This window comes from Nuphar pumila, chromosome 7 (assembly GCF_984573655.1).
Source record: "Nuphar pumila chromosome 7, dmNupPumi1.hap1.1, whole genome shotgun sequence".
Taxonomy (NCBI): Eukaryota; Viridiplantae; Streptophyta; class Magnoliopsida; order Nymphaeales; family Nymphaeaceae; genus Nuphar; species Nuphar pumila.
The window spans coordinates 126046779-126071260 of record NC_143255.1 but is presented as its reverse complement, the minus strand read 5'-3'; the positions used below and the strand labels follow the sequence as shown (position 1 = coordinate 126071260).

General features: G+C 37.4%; 1 protein-coding gene and 1 long non-coding RNA gene across 3 annotated transcripts; one reads left to right on the top strand and one right to left on the bottom strand.

Moving 5' to 3' along the window:
- Window positions 1-4921: 4921 nt before the first annotated feature.
- On the top strand, window positions 4922-6724 carry LOC149833402 (uncharacterized). Its single transcript, XR_016433167.1, has 2 exons — window positions 4922-5032; window positions 5632-6724. It is a non-coding gene; the product is annotated as an uncharacterized LOC149833402 (long non-coding RNA).
- Window positions 6725-7338: 614 nt separating this feature from the next.
- SOX (sulfite oxidase) lies at window positions 7339-24206 on the bottom strand. Of its 2 annotated transcripts, none has more exons than XM_090015097.1 (12): window positions 23947-24206; window positions 22863-22978; window positions 22718-22780; window positions 22600-22636; window positions 22355-22436; window positions 14106-14224; window positions 13874-13969; window positions 11894-12004; window positions 11703-11807; window positions 10163-10210; window positions 8398-8613; window positions 7339-7613 (listed from the first exon to the last, which is right to left on the bottom strand). In XM_090015097.1, exons 1-12 carry the CDS (start codon window positions 24019-24021, stop codon window positions 7482-7484), a joined length of 1200 nt encoding a protein of 399 aa, XP_089871223.1. In that variant the 5' UTR covers window positions 24022-24206; the 3' UTR covers window positions 7339-7481. The 2 variants fall into 2 exon arrangements, with proteins under 2 accessions (XP_089871223.1, XP_089871224.1); XM_090015098.1 differs by having other exon boundaries at window positions 11706-11807.
- Between the last annotated feature and the right edge of the window lie 276 nt (window positions 24207-24482).

Below are 24482 nucleotides of genomic sequence, written 5' to 3'. Positions count from 1 at the left end.
TGGTATTATGATTAGTTTGCTTTCCCTTAATGCAATCTATACATACCTCAAAGTCAGTGAAATCAAGAGTTTTAATAACTCCATCATTCACTAATTTCTTTATTCTCTTAACAGAGATATGTCCCAATCTCTTGTGCCATAACATTGATGACCTACCATTGTCACATTTACGTTTCATGCCAACATGCAGAGTTAAAAGGGTTTGTTTATAATGAAAATCAAGAAGCAATTTATATAAACCATTCACAAGAATTCTAGAACCAACAATACGGGAGTTTTTATATAAAGAAAAAAGATGTCCCAAATTCAAATTAAAATCCAAATACATCAAGTTTGGAAACTGAAATAAGGTTTCTAGAAAATAAAGGAATATAAAATGTATTCTCTAAATCCAAAACAAAACCAGACTGAAGAATAAGCCTAAAAGTTCCAACTGCTTCTATATGTGATTGCATCCCATTTCCCATATAGATGCATGATTCACTTAGCATCAGACTCCTTCGGCTTAGAAAGCCCTGCAAGGGGTTGGCAATATGGATTGTAGTACCAGAATCAATCCACCAAGTATTATGAGGCACATCAATTAAATTAGATTCAAAACACACACACACACACACATATAGAGATTATCTTTCTTCTTCGTCCATTCCATAAACTTGGGACATTCTTTCTTTACATGTCCAGTCTTCTTGCAGAAGAAGCACTTGCCATTCGGCTTCTTAATGGGCCCATATGCTGAAGGCAGTGAATTAAAAATGAAATGGACAAGGAATGATTCTGACATCTCAATCTCAAGTGTCTTAAGTTGGGCTGCGATATTTTTCATCTCCATGTGTTTACACAGTCCACTGAAACTGTTGTACTTCATGGAACAAAGTTTAGTCATTAGTGTGCTGACAAGGGCTTTATCAGAACTTTCAAACTGTTTTTCAACAGGCCTTAAGAAGTCCTGAGCAGTCCTACATTTAGAGATAGAACCCCTGATGTTGTCTGCTATATGAGATTGCATAAGCATTAAGCTCAAGCAGTTAGACCGCTCCCACTTATCATATGCGTCTTGTTGTACTTGCGTACTCTTTTCTGTAGGTTTGGATGGTTCATCCTCACGAAACGCAAGATCTAAATCCATGCACCCTAAAGCAAACTTGATCCTCTCTTTCCATAAATTGAAGTTATCACCACTTAGAATGGGAACCTTAATAAATTGTGTAGGCATAACCGAAGTAATAGCTGCAAAATAGATCAAAATTGCATGCTCACATTAATTGCTTAAATATGAAGCACATACGAAAATTCACTTAATCAAAAATATAACACGTTATTATTTTGGTAAACAACACATAGCATTATTATGATTCTTGTTGTGACCACAAAATCAAAATTATGCTAATATAATATTAACAGGACAAACATGAGATGCCATAAAATGCCAACTTAATGTAATAATAATAAATTTATATCATATCCTCGGATGATGTGGCTATTCCATAGAACAATCAATAAATTTATAATATCACCTTATTAATGTGATAAAATATTATTATTCTCATATTTTGAGATGTTGAGGCTATTCATCAAAAATACTCAAATAATAATATAACCACTCTTCAACATGACGAAAATAAATATATTTTATACATAAGATACTGAGGCTACTCCTAGTATAATAAATATTTATTTATTCATAAAGAACGGGTATAAAAAAAATATCCATCAATAACATGAGTATTCATATCGAACATGAATTTCTTACTAAATGCATGATTATACATGATATAAACAAAAATACTACATAGAATACTCATTTAAACTATCATGCACAATCATATCATAATATACCAAAATTCAATACATATTGAATGAATTCATATTCATGTCAAACATATAAACCCGATTTGACTCCAAAGCATATGATTTAAATTGGATTTAAATTTGGATCAAATTTAATTCATTATTGAATAATGGACACTAGACAATTAATCTTAATTTGTATCCATAAATCAATAAATTAATTAATTAAATTTAACTGAATCTTAATTGATCCAAAACTAAATTAAATCCAACATTAACAATTTTAGACACAAATCTGGCTCCAAAGAAAAAAAAATGAATTGACATAGAATGACCCACATAAGGCCTGGACCCAAAAACCCAACCAGCTGTGACTTAATACAACAAGTTTAAAACGTGAGTCACATGGACTTGGGTTGGATCCAAATGACTTGAATCCAGTAATGAGGCAAAAAAGACCCCTCACAGCATGAAATCTTGCGGTCACGGAAAGGAAAAAAATAGAATGTCACCGACCATATTCACTGGAAAGGACCAGCTGGTCACAATCCTTGTCACGTCGTGGGCAACCAAACGCTAAAAAAACCAGAACGTCGAAGGCGACCACCACCGGTGGCGGAGGCACACCGACGTCAAGGCTGCCAGCATCATCCTCCTGTAGAACACCTCTTCGACGATAAACCAACGGCGATGAAGATGTTTGTAGCATTGCCGCCATGGCGAAGGGTCGGGTGCAGGGCATGAACCATCGAGGCCAAAGTGCCAAAATGTCATCGTCGCTTAAATCCCGGCTGCAAACTGTCGCAGGGATAATCCGAGAGACATCGCAAATGCAGGGCAAAAAATGACCCCTTCGCTTACAGGTATGCCCCTTAATTAGCGATAAGGGCTGGTGGGCGTTCAACGGCAATGATGATATCCACCGGCAAACCGACGTCAATATCCAGCCATGGATCATTCGAGTGACGCAGAGGAGGGTAAAGCCCCATCCCAGTCGACTGATATTCAACAAACTGTATCTAGCACTTTGTCGGATCTCGAATATCTTAATGAATCATGTATAGATTCCATAAACGACGACCAACGTCGTCGATGGCAGAAAGGCTAGGCTTTGATACCAATTGATAGGTTTGAAACTGAAAATAGATACACCATGAGCACAGCGGAATGAAGATGATGTTGATGAACACGTCAAACACGTGAGTGAAAGGCCTTCCAATCTCTCCTAGATATGCATGAGAGATGGACACCCACAGGCATGAACACTTTAGATATAGTGAATTCTAGAGACCTATCTCATAAAAATATATATATACATATTCCTCAACTCATCATAGAGGAATCTAAAATGGATGGGTAATTGAATGGGATGTGATAGAGATTATCCAAATCCAAAATGTAACGGGTCATAACCCAACAATCTTAGGATCACTGTACTGGCAGCATAGAACTTCATCATGAGCTTACCCTTGCCCTCAGAGAGTCATCACGATTCTGCTTGTACAAAGGGCGCCCATGAGATTCGAACCCAGACAGCCTGCCAAGCAGCCTAAGCCCCAATCCCATTACGCCAAACCCCTTTGGGGGCAAAGTGCAGGGACTGTATATATAGACCACAAAAATCACGTTCCATGCGTGCAAAATGCGGCCTTTTCGTACATGACAGTTGTGTGGTATGACAAAAGCATCTTTTTGTGTATTAAATCATGTTTGTAAGAGACTATTTGTGTAAAAAGACACTCAGTTAAAGCCACTGAACAAGGGTGGAGCTACATTGGTCTCTCTCTCTCTCTCTCTCTCTCAGGTAAACTTTGCCCTCCCTCTTCTTTCGAGGGTTTCTGCTTCTTCTTCGATTCCGTTTGGTTTCTTGCCGGATCACTCCAAAATCATCGATAGGCGGTGCGTAATTTCTACCTGTTTATGGAATTTCTAGCATCTGATTTAGTCAAAATCTTCCTATTTCGTGGATTGGTGGTGAAATATTGGTTACCGTTTCTTTAGATATAAGAATTGCTATGCTCTCCTTTCATGTCGCCATGGTATCCTTTTATTTTCCTTGGTATTCTTTCATGCTTTCTGTGGTGCGGATGTTATATTCTTGTTTGCTGAAAATCGAAGTTGTGAAAGGGATTTTAGTCTTGCCATTCAGTTAATTTTTACATAATGCTGGTGTAGAATGACCATTTCCGGCTATGATCGGTTCGGTTTCTTGCAGTTCTCTTATAATGAGATTTATGTTGTTTTTTTTTTGGATTTTTACTGGGAGAAACCGCCCCAGGCAAGGAGACCTAGCCGCGCTGGCTCAGCTGCCATACTTACCGTCGCTGTCCTGTCAGCGTAAAACTCCGAGGGCTTACCCCTCGACCCCAGGGAGTGGCCAAGCTTAGGCTTCCGCAGGGGGGTGAGATTTATGTTTTTTCCTTTTGGGGAAAATTGGGTGATTCTGCCATTTTTGGTGGTGTTGCTTCAATTTTCTTTGTACTTCCAGAATAAATTGTTCCTCGTTTGAATGTAACCTTGTTCCTTTTGTAGTGTTTTCTTAGTGAGTTTCATTAGTTATTCTAGTGCTTTTGGAGTTCTTGGTCATTTAACCAAGGTTGAAAATTTGTTTCCCCAAGGGGTTGGGGTTAAGTTTAAGCAATTAATGCTGGAAAACTAGTAGCTGCTGGACATCCAACCTTCCAAATTCAACTTTGCTCCCACTGTCACAGTAAAATTGTGGTTTTGATCTTTAAAAAAAGTTGGGTGATGATCAGGTTCTTGCAATATTGCTTGTTCAATTCTTTTATTGCAAAAACATGTTCTGCAGGATTTTTAAGTGAAATCTGCTGTTGTTCAATAGCTTTGGAACTTTTGGGTGTAATTGTAACATATATTTTTTCATAGTTTTTTTACAATTTTGATGAAATTTTAGTAGTTCTTTGTTCTTATAGCTGAAAAATACTCATTTTCAGGCTAATTTAGGGGTGGACACCACGCCAGGTAGCCTGCAGGCTTTGGGTACCCGGCCCGCTTTGGGTTGGGCTCGGGACTCACTATGAGGAGAGGACCCTGCCTGACAAAAGTCGGACAGAGCCTAACCCAATATGTAATCAAGTCTCTCAGACTTGGGTCCCACGGGAGTCAGGCCATTATTATATTAAAAATACAAGTGACAGCTTGGAAAATTTAAAGCGGCAGGCTGGCAGCTGACAAAGCTGCCACTTGTCACTGTCAGGATGTGACGAGAGAGAGATTCCAGGTAAAGAAGAGAGCACCCCCTTTCAATTATTAATATTCATGATTTTCTGATTGATTTTTATTAAGATTGATGGTTTCTTTGTGTTGTTCAAATAGCAATAATTTAGTATTTGATATATGTATATTTTATGGAAAGTATTTAGACCATTTACAAAATTCATTGTTTCATTTTAAGAATATTTGAATTAATTTATTTATTAAATACTTGTTAGTAATTATTATTGTAATTTGCTTGTGCATTGCGCTCTCCTCTAGGCCGTATGGCCTCTTTGAGATTTGAGGCCACCCCCTAAGACTTATATTTCACATGCTGAGGGCTTCCAATTAGGAAATATGCCTCGGGCCTCAACTTCTTTTGAGCCACCCCTGGTCACCTCTTGTGCAAGCCCAAGCTTGGCAGGATGACTCAAAAGAAGTATTGTACATTAATGTAATTTTAGTATAATTTAATAATAATAATAAATTTTTTATTGTACATTTGTACTCACTCTAGTTTTAGATTCTTGGCTCAGCCCCTTCCATGAACCACTTTTTTTTATTCATGAGCTCTATTTGTGCGTGTGTGAAACCACAACTATTATTTTGGATATTCTGTTACAGACAGGCCATGAGGTATCACGTTGACCATGAAGGCTGAGTTGGTTGGTGCCTACAGTGGAAAACTCCACAAACTCTCCTCCTGTCTACCAAGAATAGTTTCTCATTTGGGCCTAAGCCTTGTATTAAAGGATGTGCACTTCCAAATATCGTCTAACCTCCTCCAACTTGAAAGTCTCAAGTGACCGACCTAGCTAGCCAGGTACATGAAACTCTCGTGGGTAGGCATCATCGAACAAGTCGAGCTTGGGTTGTGCAGGCTTAGCTCGTTAAGGGTGCACCCCTGCTTGGGCTCGGCTTGTAAGCTTGTCACGAGCTCGAGCTCGTTATGAACCAAGCTTTATAAGCTTATCACAAGCTGGCTCGCTTTCTAAAAAAATTGTTCTTTTAAGTGTTTTTTAAAACTTAATAATATATATATATATATATATATGCATTTAAAGTATATAATATTTTAAATGAGCCTATACATGTCAAGCTTCCCATGTTAGTGCTTGGCTCATTTAACTAAACGAGCTGGCTCGTAGCTCTGCTCGACAAGTTTAATTTTCAAGCTGAGCCGAACGGTGAGCTGCTCTCATCTCTTTTCCCAGCGACACATGTGGGCATGTTTTTATAAATTGATTACAAACATAAATAAAAACACGTTTTATAAAATAAAAGTTTGCTCTTATTTATAATCATGTAAATGTTGGGAACTCAAAGTACTTAAGTAAAATAAACAGGAAAGAGATTATAAAAAAAAAGATGAATTAAGAAAGAAAGACTAGTATGTGAGAGAAGATGAAGAGAAAAGATGCATGGGGAGGATGAAGATTGAGAACAATGGTAGTGGTAGTTTTGGATGATCGTGGTTTTGGTATTGAAGATGGTGGATCAGAGCGATGCTGGTAAAGGTCTCATGTGGTAAGCGGGGTCCTTTGCCAAGCTGAAAGCCAAGGTTTGAATCCCTCTGCCACACGGGGATTAAGAGATATCCAGTAGGCGTCTGCCTAACCCCAGCTTGCTTATAAAAAAAAAGGGTGGTAGTGGTGCTGGTGAAGAAAACAGTGATGAAAAAAAGGGCAGTAGTGGTAGTGAAGAAATAGTGATAAAAGAAGAGCAGTGGTGGTAGTGATAGAAATGGTGGTGGTGAAAAAAAGGTGGTAGTGGTAGTAATGATGGTGGTGAAAAAAAGGATAGTGATGTTGTGATGGTTCTCCTGCTATTGATGGTGGTGGTAGTGATGGCAGTAAAAAAGAGGAAAGGTAGTACTGATGTTAGTGAGGGAAAAGATAAGTAGAAATAGAAAAAATGTTTTTTTAAAGGTGATTTCTATTTTTATTAATCGAAACCTGTTTAAAAAAGTAAAAGGAACTTTCCAGAGATTAAGTTGCGATTTAAAATAAATATAAAAGCAAGCAACCATTTATAGATACATCAAAACAAAGGGTGGCCAGGTGGGAAAGTTTTTTTTTTTTTGTTTTTCTATTACTTTCGTTTCATTTTCCCTCTACCTGTATTAACTAAAGTAATTTTCCTCTTGATAGTTTCTTCCTTTCAAAATCTGGCGTAAAAAGTTGGTGTATTTGATCCCCATCACCTTCCATTTCTCAACTGAGAAATTAGAATTAAAAAAAAAGTTAATTGGCTTCACATCTGAACCTACTCGTGACCATATGTTAGATGATGCATATCCAATAACAATAAAGTAAATATGCAGATAAGCACTTGCCACAAGAAAACATTATCCCACAAAACTACTATTTACCATGGATCATGCACAAAATATTCTACTCCAAGAAAGAGTGATGATGACTCTGAAAAGCTTGTAGCTATCAAAATCACCATGCACAAGATACTCTGTTTCAGAATTACAAATTGGAGTTTGCAATTGGTAAAGATGCATTACGAACACGAACTTGGTGCCATGAAGTATTCAGTATTCCTCTGAGGTTCCATATCTCTTCCACAGTTTGTGGTTGAACATTGGAAGCCACATCAACCTGCACTACCAACAGAACCAAAAGAGCTTAGGCCCTGTTTGGAAACTAGGACCTGGGATAGGAGTTAATGCATTTGGCAAAAACTTTGTCAAACTACTTTGTGGTGGTCGTTTGGAAACTTGTAGCTGGGATAGGAGTTGATGCATTTGGCAAAAACTTTGTCAAACTACTTTGTGGTGGTCGTTTGGAAACTTGTAGCTGGGATGGGTGTTTATGCAATTGGGATTGAAAGTGAGGTCCTCTCACCTTTGTATTTACACTAAAGAATGGAATCCACAGCTACCAAGAGGTGGTAGCTGCCAAATCCAGAATTTGGCAGTTCCCACTTCCTCAAGTGGCACTTCCTATCCTAGCTACTAGTTTCCAAACAGGGCCATGCTATGCGTTGAATATAATGGCCATTACATATAGGCCCTGTTTGGAATCTAGGAACTGGGATAGGAGTTAATTCATTTGGCAAAAAGTTGGTCAAACTATCACCTGGTGGCTGTTTGGAAACTGATAGCTGGGATGGGAAGTGGCATTGTATTTACACTAAAGCATGGAATTGATAGCTACCACCTCCTAGCATGGAATTGACAGCTCACAGCTACCACCTCTAGGAGGTGGGAGCTGTCAAATCCAGGATTTGGCAGCTGCCACTTCCCATCCCAGCTACTAGTTTCCAAACAGGGCCTTATACTCTTTTATGCTATATTTTTCAGAATGCCAACTAGTCGTTCATCACAGCTAAGAATTTGTTTTCAAATAATTGGCTATGCATGGAATCAATATGCATGCATACCGCTTTGACCAGGATCTCTGCATGGGATGGTAGATCGACGGTGGCCTCAAAAAGCACCCACGCCCACTTGTCACTGCTGATATCTTCTGAGACGTATGGAACATCTCTTTTCTGGTACCTTGAAGCCTCCATCCATGTTTTGCCACCATCAATTGATAAATCAACCCTCTCAATACCACGCCCTCCTCCAGACGCAGCATAACCACTGATAGTTACCTAAAGTATACAACATAAATACAGTAATATGGTTGAAGACATAGATGTGTGTGCTAGGGTAAGCATGAAATTCTCTAAACTATTCTTAACAAGATTTTTAACAAGTACATTGATGATGCAACAGCCACCGAACTAAGAAACTTGAAGCAGTTGATGACCAAGTTTTGTAATCTAATCACATATATAGTTTTCTCCAAATGAATCAAGAAAACTTTTCATAAAAGCAAGCATTTCTGTAACGCTAAAAATCAAAACCTTATTAGTGAAACAAAGCATGTTCATATGCCAGTCGAAGGAAAATGATGAATTGGACTAAGCAATATTTGAGATTTTTCTTGGTTATGCACTAAATTAGCTGAATATGCAACAACAAGGTCCAGGTCAGCCTTGTAAGGTCCATCAGAGCTGTATCTAAGACGTCTGGAAGATGATCAGTATAGTTAGCAGCATATTTGACACTGATCTCCAACATCTAATACACGAGCAATGCAGCTCACATGCTCTGAGAAGGAACACATCATCCAAGAGAGTTAGGAGCAGGCACCAGGCCCATTTGGGCACAAACCACGATTGTGCCCAGCCCATAGACAGGCCATCCATCAATGGACTGGCCTGGCTCTACCCATGTCTTTTTCCTCCTAAAAAAACCAGCCCCATGGCTGATCCTGTTGACATTTAGGGCTTAGCCAGTCAGGCATCCAAAAAGCCGAGCCGGGCTGAATAAATAACATCTTGGTTTTTGGATGATGGACCTCGTTCTCTGACTCCTGCTAGATAAGCATACAATGGCTTCCAATAGACTTTTTACAACTCAATAGACCCAAATAGTCTCAAGTTATTTCATACATCTACTTGCAGACAACCAGTGCTATCAGAGAAGGGAGAGGTATATTCTCACATTCTCCAGTTATTTGAATCAAGAGCTTTGGTTCCTCACATAGATTTCACTATTGTGTATCTTGATGCAAAAATTTTCACTAACTAAATAGAGCCATGTGCCCATATAATTTGCCATGTTAAATTATTCACTCAGCAAATGTCTATCCGCTACATGATAATGTGAAACATAAGAAAGCCAAAAACCATAGTGTTCCATACATATGAGAAGACCCAATGAAGATCGGTTGAGAGTTGAGAAGTGACAGCCACTTCGTGCAAACATACCCTGATAGTTTAAAAGTTCAGTAGGACTTTGCCATTTCTTGAGCACAATCTTGCCTTTGTTGCTTTTGCTACTGCTTCATGCAGTCATAAGTCCAAACAGAAGTAGCAAACGATGCAGAAGGATGCTTAATTACAAAAAAAAATGTTCGAGATGACAGTTACACATCCAAGATGGAATGGGGCTCACATTTGCTTGAAGCATAATGTCCAATAATATGACAATCCACTGGAAGTGAAGAGCAAGCCAAACAACATATGAATGATTTCATGAACGGTTAACAACAGCCCCAATAGCATTGCAGCATTATATACAGATGGAGAAAAACAACTATCAGTTAATAAGTTTTTGAAATAAACAGAGGTACATTGAAAGAAAGATGCTGACCTTTCCTTGCTTCACTACATCCACATCCTCAAGGGAACAAATAGCACTCTGAGGTACAAACAAATGATAGTTTAGTTTTGTGGAAAAATTCATCATCAACAACTAACCTTGGGCTATGCTTGGGAGCTTGGCATGAGAAGGAGCTGAGTTGGAAAAATAAAAGGCTAGTTCCTGGAATTGCCAAATATCTCCTCTTGGAATAGATATTTTCCAACAACGTTTTTGGTTGTTTTAAAAGAGTTGAATGTTTAGCCATTTCCTTAGCTCCTCGTATGCCTTCACAACACCCATTTCTAAACAGCCACTTCAAAAGTGAATTTCACCCAACTCTCCCAATTCACAACTCTTTGCCCAAATAACCAGCCCCCCAACAGAGCCTTAATTTCATTGAGAATCATAAATTATCTTATCAAGATCAAGTAACTAAGTTTACAGACATGAACCAGAGACAAGAAAAACAAGAATGAGTTGCAATATATTGGCATAACACAAAATGCATCATCGGATCTTGGCTGTGATGTTTTCCGCAGTTTTCATCTCTATTTAGGCTCTGTTTGGGAGCCGTTATTGAGAGTGGTGATGAAATCGGTGGATTTGGCAACAACATCCTCATAAGGACGTTTTTGAAATGCACCCATTTATAACACCATCTTCCCTCCCAAAACCGCTCACACATCTCCGTCCCCACTCCCAAAACGGTGACTCCAATCAACAGGGATGCTTGGGATTTGGTGAATCCCCCATCACCACTCCCAACTATGGCTCCCAAACAGAGCCTTATACTATAAATTTGATGAAACAGGGAAAGTGAAAAGAAAACATTACGGTTCTTTCGAATGGAACTTTAGGACCCTTTCATTTTCAGGCTACACAATGATTCCAATAGGACTGAAAAAGAAAGACATGAATGAGGAGAAAAGAATATTAAGAAAGAGAAAAAAGAGATCCAGGAGAATTTCAGGTAACTAAGAAAGTTTTTTTCTTATTATTCATTCTGTTTGTTGACAGTTTACACTTTTTCAAAATTCCCTTTTTCTCAAAATTACCCAGATTATCCTCTTAACATCATAATTTTTCTCTTCAAAATTTTCTTCATTCCTCCTAGTTTGGTTTGATGAAACAAAATTCCAAATGCCAAGTTGCTTTATTCCAACTTGTAAATAACCATGTTAAAAGATTTTGTATGCTTCCAAGAAGCAATAATCTGAGAAAAGTAAGCAGAAAATAGCAAGAAGGCAATTGATGTGTTCTTTATGGATACTAAAGCATGTTGTTGTCTTTTGAAGAAGGTATGGACATTTTTTGTGAAGAGATGAATATTTTCTTCAGTAGAGGGATCCATAGAAAGCCTGGACCAGAAGTTCAAGATGATTGCAATAATTATGGACAGGAATTTGGGAAGGGAAACCACTCTATGTATATGATTTAAACAGTTTCATTGGTGATTACAGAAGTTCCAGTAACACAACCATGTTCTTAACATGTAACTCTATAAACTTTGGTACAAAACCTGTAAAATCCTTGAAGATAAAAAACAAACCACCTGAACAGGGAAGTCCATCTGGGGCTTTCTGGTAGACCATACAATATTATCCCAATTAACTGAAGGTGGAAACATCTTATAATCCTTCTGCATGAAGAAACCCTGTTTCACAGCAAAAATGGCTTAGAAACTAGCATCAAATTGGCTAAAAGAGAAAAACTCCATGACAGATTTCTAGTCTTTTAAACCTGGGATTCTTCTGCAATTATGTTGATGCAATCCAACCATTTAACAGAGCGAGCACCAATAACACCCGGAACAATTACACGCAGTGGATATCCATGATCACGATTGAGAATCTTGATATAGGAATGGAAAAACAAGGACTATTAAATTTGTAAGCTAAGAAAAAAGAAGGTGATCACAAGAAAATCAGTTCACAAAATTCCCAAGAACAAAGAAGCCAAAAAGTAACGAATAAATGCACATGAAAGGCAAGGGCATTTAAAGCATATATATGTCCAGCTTCTTTTGTGTATTTGCGATTCATTTTTTAACAAAGCACCCTTATCCTTCACTTTTGTTTATTGTTTCTTTCTCATTTTTTTTCTTCTAGCACTTTTCTGTAACATATTTATGCACATAGGCATGTAACTCCTCTTTTCCAAGTGAGTGAACGAGAATCAGATTGCTCTCCTATTCACTTATTGACCATTTCATGAGATTAGAGCCCTAGAAATATCAATCTAATGTTTGTCTTGATCAATTTATTGTTTCATTTAAGAATAATGCTCTGTCCAGTGTCTGTTCTTGCGCCTGAATTTATCTGCACCATGCCTGGCATATGATGCTATCTGGCAAAATCAGCATCAACTATAACTAATATCGGACCCCCTATGTTACTTGGACACTGACACGGGTGTCGGTTTCGGACTTGGCAGGTCTTCAAAATCTAGACACTTGGACATATATATATATATGTGTGTGTGTGTGTGTGTGTGTGTGTGTGAGAGAGAGAGAGAGAGAGTTTTAAAGAATTACACAAACAAAACTGTAAAACATAAAATGCACATTTCCTTTCTCATTTGTAATCTGATCCTTGATGATTTACACAAATGTCAATGATGCAATATGAACATGTAAGATTTTAAGTACAAAAGGTCAAAACAAATCATCAAGACTAATGGGAGCATAGGATGCTCGATGCTGGCATCATGGATACTTCCCAGGTAAGTATCTTCCAACTCTAAAATACTCAACACTTGTTTAATAAAGAAGTATCCACAAAGCTGGACACCCGTGTCTATGATACCCAACACTAGACACAGGTATGACACTTGCTGGACACAGTGTGTCGAGACAACTTTTAAGGTGTCGAACACTCGACACGCGTGTCCAAATTTTTGGACACTCCTAATTTCAAAAATGGATCGGTGCAGTGTCAGAAGTGTTGGTGTCGGTGTTGAGAAGTGTCCGACACCGACACTTTAGCCTAGGTGAAGAGTTCATGTAACATAGTCCATCCCTCACAAATGGTAAGTGTCAACTGTCACCTAACATCCACCTCTTACAAATGGTAATCTTAGTCTTGAGTGGATAGTCAACAAAGACCCACAAAACTGAATCCCAAGTGCATTGCTTGACAAGCTGACAAATACAAATATGTGTGCTGACAAAATTACAAGAGACAGGGGACTGAAGCAGTGACCACCATGTATCGCAAAAATTAAAATTTCACCATAAAAATGTACTGCACGGCATACAAAGTTTAAAACTAGTATCCAATCATTCAGTAACTTGGCCAAGTCAGACTCCATATCACTTTTGCAACTTGGCCAGACCAACAGGATGGTTGAGTCACCAGATTCTGCAAAACTTGAATGAGTCCCACTAGAGATTTCCTGAGTTGAAAATCCTTGCACGTTGGACCAGACTAAATTTCAGGCTTAATTGCCCTAAAATGGGTGAAAGTTTTCAAGTACAGGTGCCATGTTGATAACTCAGAAACTAAAGCTAGTGGATCACGTAAATGCAAAATGATGCAGCAACTAATTCCAAACATGCCATACATTTCAAAATATAAGGAAATACTAGAAAAGAGAAGGCTTTTATATATATATATATATATATATATATATATATATATATATATATATATATATATATATATATATATTATGATAGAAATGCAGACAAAAAACATGCCCAAGGAAGAAAGAAACAGCTACCTCTCCATTCATTTCATATGCGAGCAAAACATCATCTTGGGGATTTGTTGCCTGACTGAGAGGAATGGATGCCTTGTATGGACCACCATTTTCTTCCTAGAGTTATACAAGTTAGAAGAGAAAAAAATCACAAAATCAGTTTGACAATAGCAAGGCAATGAGCTACCAGTGCACGTCAACAATTGAAGCTATATTTACACAAAACATGGGATCCCTAGGATGTGATACTCACTTTACATCTGTCAACACTGACAAATTCAACATGCTTTCCTCCTAAAGGGGTGACTGTTGTGAGCTTTGGTATTCCAATCAGTCCCAGAACATCTGACAATTTGGCACCTCCCCAAACAGCTGAAAAGCATATCAAAACAATTGCTGTGTAAAGATCTCTCCTACTAATATAGAAATGTCCTTTATATTATCACTCAAACTTGTGCAACTTTGCCCGATGAAAGAACTAAAACTAAATGCAAGACCTGAATAGCAAGTCCAAAAGAACTCTACTTTTGAGGAGAAGCCTTCAAGAATTTTAATTAGGATGATGCAAATTCTTTTTTATCAACTATTTTTTTCAGTAACCAGCTGGTGCAAATTTTCTTGAGAGAATGATTTGTATGATGAAATTTTTGTTGTAAATGTCTTTTCTCCCTCAAGAAATCACTTGAAAATAATCTTGAAGACCTTTTTAAAGGGATATAATGTACCAGAAAGACTTCTGAACTTGTAGATTCCACAGAAGTCTTAGCAATAATATTGTGAGAATATCACGTGAATGTGACCATCAATTCATGTTTTGTGATTTTAGAATAATTAATTTTCTTTTTTCCATTTTTTAAAATATTGGTCAAATTATCATCATGTTTTCAAAATGCAGACGATATTGTGTGACAAAAATAGAAATTACACTCATAAAATTTATCTAAGATCAGTGTTCCACAAATACTCACAATTCTCACAAGCTATGTATTGGTTATGGTGCTGCAGTTTGGGAAAGCCACATCAAAACAAATACAATGACAATAATGTGAACATGCAAATGATATTCGCACCAACACAACAATGCAGACTGGTCACATAGCAAATCTAAGAGAAGAAAAGTCACTCAAGGATCACAGGATTTTTGAGGATGTTGCTCCCACCAGACAGAGATTTAGCTTACTAACAGGCCCAGCTCCTTTGGATGGAAGAGGAAACCATCCATGTGTAAAATTGTCTATGGAAAGACAATACCCATACAAGCATGAATACTTTATAAAAGAAGTGTTCACAAACACTCTCACAACACTTGAACAAAATACACAAAAAGCGTAAAAGTAGTAAACATGCAATAATGCATGTATTGAATAAAAAGAACAATTGCTTGAGACTCTCAAGCTTGGGAAATACAAGGGGGGAACACCCCTATTTATACAAGTGCCAAAAGGTGCAAAGGGGGGGCTCCCAAAGGAGTCGTTGGGAGCCCCCAACGGTCACATTTGTGACCGTTGGGGGCCCCCAACGACTCTATTGGGGGACCCCCAATGCACTTTAAAAATATCAAAAAATAAAAAAGAAAAGATAAAAAAGAATTACAAAAATTAAATAAGAAAATTACAACATATTCCAAAAGGAATATGCGCAAAACAGGAAATTACAAAAATACCCTTTCGGGTAAATATATATAAATATATATATTTATATATAGAGAGATATATGTACATATAATATATTATATGTAAATGTATCTTTATATATATAAATATATATATTTATATTTACAATAATGATTTTAGGAGATACATTTTAACACCCCCCCTCAAACTTACGGTGTGATAACCGCAAGTTTGTCAAGAAGGAAATGAAATCTGGGCGAACATAAAGCTTTTGTGAAGAAGTCAGCAAGTTGATACTCAGATGTCACATATGGTAGATCAATGACCTTCTTCAAGTATTCTTCTCTGACATAATGACAATCCATCTCTATATGCTTTGTTCGCTCGTGAAAGGTGTGGTTCTTGACGATGTAGATTGCACTTTTATTGTCACAACATAACTTTGTTGGTTCTTTGACAACCACTCCCATATCTTCCAAAAGACGTCAAATCCATACAATTTCCATGGTGGTAGATGTCATGGCTCTATATTCGGCTTCAGTGGATGACAAAGAGACCTTCTGTTGCTTTTTACATCGCCATGAGATCAAAGATTCTCCTAAGAAAATACAAAAACCAGTGGTGGAGTGACAGTTACTAGGGTCACCTCCCCAATCTGAGTCAGTATAAGCAAGCAATTTTAATTCAGAGGAAGAGGATAGAAATACTCCCTTGTTCATGGTTCCCTTCAAATATCTGATGATGTGAAGGACAACACTCATATAAACGGTTGTAGGAGCGTGCTGGAACTGGCTGACGATGTGAATAGCATGCGACAAGTCGGGTCGAGTAATGCTAAGGTACATTAGAGAGCCTACCAACTGCCTGTAAGGAGTAGGATCGGTTAGGGGAACACTATCATCAATCTTCATTTTTGATCCCACGACTTTAGGAGTTTCGCATACTTTGTCATCAAAAATTTCTGATCTGTCAATAATCTCAGAAGCAAGCTTAGACTGAGATAAAAAATAACCACGTTGCGAATAGGAAACCTCAATACCAAGAAAATATGTCAGAAAACCCAAATCTGACATCTCAAATTCTGAAGTCAAGACAGACTTAATACCCTTGACTCCTTGAACATCATCACCTGTAATTAACATGTCATCAACATAGAGTAATAGAATCACAATTCTTGCATTAGATCTTCTAGTAAATAGAGCAGTGTCAGTATAACATGAGAAAAAACAATTTTTCAACATTACACTAGTAAATTTATCATATCATGCCTTGGGGGCCTGTTTCAAACCATAGAGGGCTTTACGAAGACGAAAAACTTTATCTTTAGGAATCTTCATGCCTGGTAGAGCATCCATATATACTTCTTCGTTAAGATCACCATTTAAAAAAACATTTTTCACATCCATTTGAAAAATGTTCCAATTTTTAATAGATGCAATAGTAATAAGACATCTAATTGTAACCATTCGGGCTACAGGGGCAAAAGTTTCCTCATAATCAATCACATACTCTTGCCCATACCCTTTAGCAACTAAACGAGCTTTATACCTTTCCAAGGATCCATCACTTTTAGTTTTAACCTTAAAAACCCATCGACAACCTATAGTTTTCTTTCCTATGGGTAGAGTTTGGAAATCCCAAGTTTCAGCCCTTTTAAGAGCATTAAGTTCATTTTGCATAGCTTCTTGCCATTCTATACATTTTTTGGCTTCTTCAAAATTCCTTGGTTCAAAATAAGAGTGAATGGCACTAAGGCAAGCCCTATATCAAGGTGAGAAAGAATCAAAAGAAACAAAATGAGTTGGAGGTCTTCTATTCCTTTCAGATCTCCGGTGGTCGACAGTAGGAACAAGCTCACTATACTGGTCAATAGCACTTCTAATGTCTTGGTTTCTACGAGAGTAGGTTATTGGATCATTTGAAAGTCTACTTTCTTGTTCATTGAGTGAGTTATGTTCACCAATGTCACCATCATTTTCCTCATCGTGATTTGATGATACATCTTCATCACTTGATATAGCATCATTACTAGACAATAGATCAAATAAGAAGGAATAATCAAAATTTTCTTGTTGAGAAACAATTTTTTCAAATCCACTTTCATTTTCCAAAAAAGTTACATTTCTAGAGACATATAACTTATCATCTCGAAGATCATAACAACGAAACCCTTTTTGAGTTTCGAAATATCCAAGAAAGGCGCAAGGAATAGCCTTGGGAGATAATTTGTCATTCTTATCCGTAAGTATAAAACACTTACACCCAAAGACACGTAACTTATTATAATCCGGTTCAAGTTTATATAAAATCTCAAAAGGGGATATTTTTTCTAATATCCTAGATGGCAGGCGATTTATTAGATAAACAGAAGCAAGAGCTGCTTCTGCCAAAAAAAATTTAGGAATGTTTTGAGAAATAAGAAGGGTCCTAGTGGTCTCAATGATGTGCCTATGTTTTCTTTCGGCCAACCCATTCTGTTGAGGGGTTTTAGGACAAGACCTTTGATGGATAATTCCATGATCCTCAAGATATACTTTAAATTGATTAGAGAAATATTTCCCTCCAGAATCACTCCTAAATATCTTTATATTACTGTTGAATTGATTCTTGATCATTGAATGAAAGGTTTTAAAACACGAAAAAACTTCATGTTTGAACTTAAGAAAATAGATCCATGAATATCTGGAAAAACCATCCACAAAAATGACAATAAGAAAAGTCTGCTTTTGAAGTCACAGGTGCGGGTCCCCAAACATCCGAATGAACAATTTAGAAATTTTTAGAAGAGAACATGGTTCTTTGCTCAAAAGGTAAACTTTGCATTTTTCCAAGAATACAATCATTACAAGAAAATAAACTTTTACATAGGTCTTTTGCAAACTGCAAATAAGACAACTTGGTGATATTAGGATGACCAAGTCTTTTGTGCCATATATTTATATCTTTGTTTTGGGCCACATTACAAAAATGATTTTGGAACTCGAAAAGATTCCATATAGTATAAGTCTCCTTTTCTAAAGCCTTCCCCAATCAATTTCCCGGACTGACGATCCTGTATTAAACATTTATCACAAGAGAACTTAATATCGCAATCATAGTCCGAGAGTTGAGAAACAGAGAGAAGATTTAAATTTAGTTTAGGTATAAATCTAATTTTCGGAATAAAAAAATCTTGAGATTCGAAATTACCTATACCTTTAATTTCAAGAGATGTTCCATCCGCAGTGGAAACAAAAGAGGGAGAAACATTTTTTGAGAAATCGGAAAGTGAAAACATGTTTGGGGATATATGAAAAGATGCACCGGAATCCAAAAGCCAAGAGACTTTACCTGGAAGAGATGAGGTAGACACGGCGACACCGGAGGTAGCTCCCTTGAGAAGGGGTTGAAGGGCTTCCACTATTTGATTTAAAGAAAGTGACCCACTTGATGATGCCTCCTCCTTCTGTGCAACACCGGTGGTAGCCATTGCGAGAAGCATTTTCCATTTGGGACATATGGGTTTGATATGTCCGGGTTCTTTACAAAAATGACAAATAATTTTGCTATAGTCCATTTTTCCTCTTAGCCCACCATTTTCACCTTGATTTTGTGGTTTAAAATGAGGGGGACGATAGGCTCTTACATTGTTCCCGGGTCTTGATACGGCATTGACCTCATTACTTTCTTCTTGATTACAAGGAACCATAAGAACACTTGATCCTTGTTTACATAAACTCATACGAGTCTCCTCACCACTTAATTTGGTGAGTACATCTTCAAGAGAGGGAGGAGAAAAAGATGATAGGAGAGAGGATCTTATTTGCTCAAATTCGGGCCTTAGCCCATTCAAAAAATTGAAGAACCGATCTTTTTCAAGTTGCTTGTGACGGAGTTCAATTGCTTCTCCACTCCATTTCGGTTCAAGCATGGCAAGCTCATCCCAAACGGAGGAAAGATCGGCAAAATATTCCCTAATAGTCATTTCACCTTGAGTAAGAGAGAGAGCTTTCTTTTGAAGATAATACTTATGAGATAGGTCCCTCGATGTATACATTTTTTCAAGATAATGCCAAGCTTCTGATGCCTTTTTGAATTTAATAATGTTGGCATTAATCTTGGTTTCAACGGATGAGAAGAACCAAGAAAGAATTTTGAAATTCTTCATTTCCCACTCATCGTGTTTCTTAGAATATTCTTCAAGAGCTTTAACTCTTTCTTCTCCTTCAAGAATCTTAATCTCACTACCATTTACCACGGTAATCTTGGGTTCCGGAATTGTGCCTTGCACATAACCCCATAGCCCCTTCCCTTTTATGTGAGCCTCCATGTTTCCGACCCAAATATGATAGTTGGACCCATTTAATTTGAAGCCAAGAGTAAAGTGAAACTCTTTTTCGCCCATTATGAAGTAGAGAGAAAGGGAGAAATGGCGTACCAACACAATATCCCAAATGCTAGCTTGCGCAAGATCCTTCTAAAATATTTGAGAGGCAAGATCCACCACTTCAATCTCCAAAAATCCGAAGGCACGCTTTTCGAGGCACTTGAAAAGAAAAGAGTCCCACAATCCTCTATCACCAACCAAGCTTTGATACCATGTAAAGTTGTCTATGGAAAGACAATACGCATACGAGCATGAATACTTTATAAAAGAAGTGTTCACAAACACTCTCACAACACTTGAACAAAATACACAAAAAGCATAAAAGTAGTAAACATGCAATAATGCATATATTGAATAAAAAGAACAATTGCTTGAGACTCTCAAGCTTGGGAAATACAAGGGGGGAACACCCCTATTTATAGAAGTGCCAAAAGGTGCAAAGGGGGGCTCCCAAAGGAGTCGTTGGGAGCCCCCAACGGTCACATTTGTGACCGTTGGGGGGCCCCAACGACTCTATTGGGGGACCCCCAATGCACTTAAAAAATATCAAAAAATAAAAAAGAAAAGATAAAAAAGAATTACAAAAATTAACTAAGAAAATTACAACACATTCCAAAAGGAATATGCACAAAACAGGAAATTACAAAAATACCCTTTCGGGTATATATATATATATATATATATATATATATATATATATATATATATATATATATATATATATATATATATATATATGTACATATAATATATTATATGTAAATGTATCTCTATGTATATAAATATATATATTTATATTTACAATAATGATTTTAGGAGATACATTTTAACACCATGAATAATGCTACTAATTGGATTTGTGAGAACATAATTATATAGCTTTAGAAAATGAATAGCAGTACAGGAAGTAGACCATAAATGTAATCAAATTGAAAGAGCTCAGTTCTTTTGGTATATATATATATATATATATTGATTTAATCAGATTAAAATTGGGGCAATACCCAAGATATTGTACATTATTACATATCATTTTAACAAGCAAATTAAGGATATTCTGGACACTTCTGAAGTGTTGAATTAGGCCATCTAGGACACAAGAGGATAAGGTCAGAGACACCTTGGTGGTCTCACGAGCAGGGGTAACTTACCTGTCATTCATTTTCAGGACAACAACATCCACTACCCCTGGAAGAATGGTGATTTTAAAGTGGTTCATATTACACCTTTCTGATGCTCTCCATCCCAGACCATGAATGGTGGAAATTGATTCTTGGCACGGCCAAGTTATGAGCATTCTATACACAAGTTCATGGAAGTTGATCAGTGAGCTGAACAGCATCCAAGGAAACACTGATGGTATTACAGTCAGGGGTGCTCCTGAACAGATCTGCTCTTGATTGGGACATTACATTCAACTGCAATCTGTCTTTTATGTTGCTCCAAGTCAGAGCCTTCAAGTTTTAATTCCAACAAGAATGTTACCCACCAAGCTTGACAGTTCATTAAATGTGTGTGTGTGTGTATGTGTGTGTGTGTGTGTGTGTGTGTGTGTGTGTGTGAGAGAGAGAGAGAGAGAGAGAGAGATCTTGCTTTAAATGTCACTATTGCTAGTTCTGCATTTTAAACAATAGGGGTTTTAGATTGGATTGACCATTGAAATTTCTACAAAGCTACTTCATGTTTCCAGTACCTACTTGTCAAAATAACCTAAGATTTTAAAATTATATTTTTTTCTGGTCTTGGAAAGGTTGATTCTAAAGCCAACAATTAATCTAGCTATCAAGCACATTACTTGCATCATGTGAACACCTACATAACACGGACTCTTCTAACAGGGCACCGCACCTGCGTCACACCCACACCCGTGTCGCACCGGCACCCATGCAGGTGCAACACTTGGACATGGCTTCCTTTGTGTCAGGTGAAGTCAACCACACTGAGGTCCATTTCTGTCCAAAAGTAGATTCAGTTAACACTAACCAAGTCCACTTATATATATATATATATATATATATATATATATATATAATGCACACACATACACGTAGTGTTAACTTAAAACTGTTAAAAATGATATATATATATATATATACCCTCCCCGCACCCAAGTTTTTTTAAAGTGCCGCATCACCGCATCCGCACCCGTATCCACACCCGCACCTTGTGACATAGGTGAACATGAAAAAATTACATAAGAAAGACATTTGTAAAACCTAATTTTATGGAGCTTAGAAAAAGTTGAAACAGAATCTTGCTCAAACATGCCTGCAAGTGGGAAGCCTGGAACACATCAGACTTAAGCAAATCCTAGATTAATTATCTTGGAAATAATATTCATGAATGGAAAAGAACAGGGAAAAAGCACTTCTGTACTTGGATAAGGTGCACAAACTTAATCAGAAATTTTAGTAGATTGGCCAAGTTAGAAGAGAAATCAGCACTGAGATGACAACAACAGTGGTTAAGCTAAAATGGCAGATAGATAAACCACAGATAATGAGATAAATGATATGTGCATACCATTCCCAATTGCACCAACATCCCAACCAACACCTTTAACAGTTTTCTTTTTGCTCATTGCTGTTCTTCTATTTCCTGCACACTGGATCATCAACAATCAGAATCAATTTCTTTGCCCCCTCAATCACTCCTTAAGACAGATAACCAAACCCCATAGTTACAATGAAGGCTCAATTTGTCGGGAAGACACACACACACACACACACACACACAGTATGTGTAAGGTACTTTGGAATTCCATGCACCTGTAAAGTGGCAGTAACATTGTATTTCGGGAGTTTTCTGCAAATCCAATACAAGGATAAGCTCCCAACCAAAGCAAAGATTAACAAGAACAATAGCATCAGCAATAATATTGGTCACCTGATTTCTGCCCAAGAGAACTCTCTTGGATTTTCTATAAGGCCATTGATTATGACACGATATCTGTTTTGCAAGGAGGAAAAAATAAATAAATCATATAAACTGGACAAGAATTTCACTGAAGATAGCTTTTGCATAATACGACCTTTCAATATCATCGACCAATGGTATTGGTCCATGATTTCGCTTGTAGAACATATCCACAGGAGTGATATATGATGCTATTAAATCATAACGCAGTGGTTCTGCATTGAAAGGCTCCTGTACAAGGAAAATATTAGAAAAATCATTCAAAAACATAAAAAGATTGTATTTGTTTATATTATGTAAACAGAAAGAAAACAGAGTCTGTGGATCATATGCTTAGGTCATCTATCCAATGGATAAAATAATTTTAAAACTAATAAATAACACATAGTCTGACGCACGCATCAAAGGACGTTGCTTTGTCTCCTAAAAAATAATTCACGTGTTAAACAGACAACCGCAGGTATGGCAAGCTGAGCCTGCACGACCAGGTCTTAGTGCTGGGTGCGGTTTCTTCGGGTTATAAATCTAAAAAAAAATATACTTTTCAAATGCAATAAATGTCATGTATTTGATTTTTCAATGAAATAAGCATCCGATTGCAACCATGATCAATTTGGTTCCACCAAGATTCCGGTGCGCTACCAGTTCAATCGACAGCTTCACTAACCACATAAGCAGGAACATATCTCATACTGACTCCATTCCTAATCAATATATAATCATAATATTTTGAATTCGAATAAAACCAACCTGAACATGAATAGTATTACAGCACTAATCATAATCCACCACAAAAACAAATAAATTCTCCGCCAGCAAAACACATTCCAGAAAGAATCTATTAAAATCAAAGAAGGTGAGAAAAAAAAAGTCCGGATTCTCTCTAAAACCTCCAGAATTTCATGATCAACGAAAAAGATCACGAACCAAACAGAACAAGAACTCGGGCAAGTCAAAATCCAACAAACGAGAGATTAAAAAAACATTTAACATAATCACAAGAAACGCCTATTAAGAACCAATTCAAGAGAAAAGAGAAACCCAATTCTTATATTCATAGTTTAACCCCCCCCCCCCCCCAAAAAAAAAAAAAAGATACATCTCTTAAGCTCCAAAGATGCATAAGAAGAAACCCAATGAATGAACAATCGTTTGAAAGAGAAAATTGAGGAGAAGAAGAAGGGAATGAGAGATTTCACCTTGGCGTTTATCTTAAGCGAAGGGTGACGAGAGGGTTCTTGAGAATAATCGGAGGGTGCTCTGATTCCCGGCATTCTCTCCTTGGTTGGGTGGAGAGAGAGAGTACTCCAAATGACTACAATAATACCTACCAAAATTGCAATTTGTCTCCCCAAAAAGCTGAAGGCTTGGGCAAACTCCTGAGTGGAATTATAGTCATTTTAATAATGGAAGGTGTCTGTGAGTGGCCAATCTTCCCCCAAGAAGACCGCGACGCGGTATCTAACTGTTAAGGGTATTTAAGTCTTTTCATATTCTCCACTTTGCACCACTGAATTCATGTTGCCGTTTTCGCTCTCTCTGCGTTTTTTTCACCCCAATCGTGGGGAAAAAAATCTATTTTTCTTATGTAAATCAGACGTTTCCCAGATGGGTACAGACACTCGTTCTGTGTAGGGGTGGCAAAACCTGACACGACCCGCCAACCCGCCTCTTAGGTGGGTTCGGGTTGGGCAAAAACGAACCCGTTTAATAAACAGGTCGACCCGCCTAACCC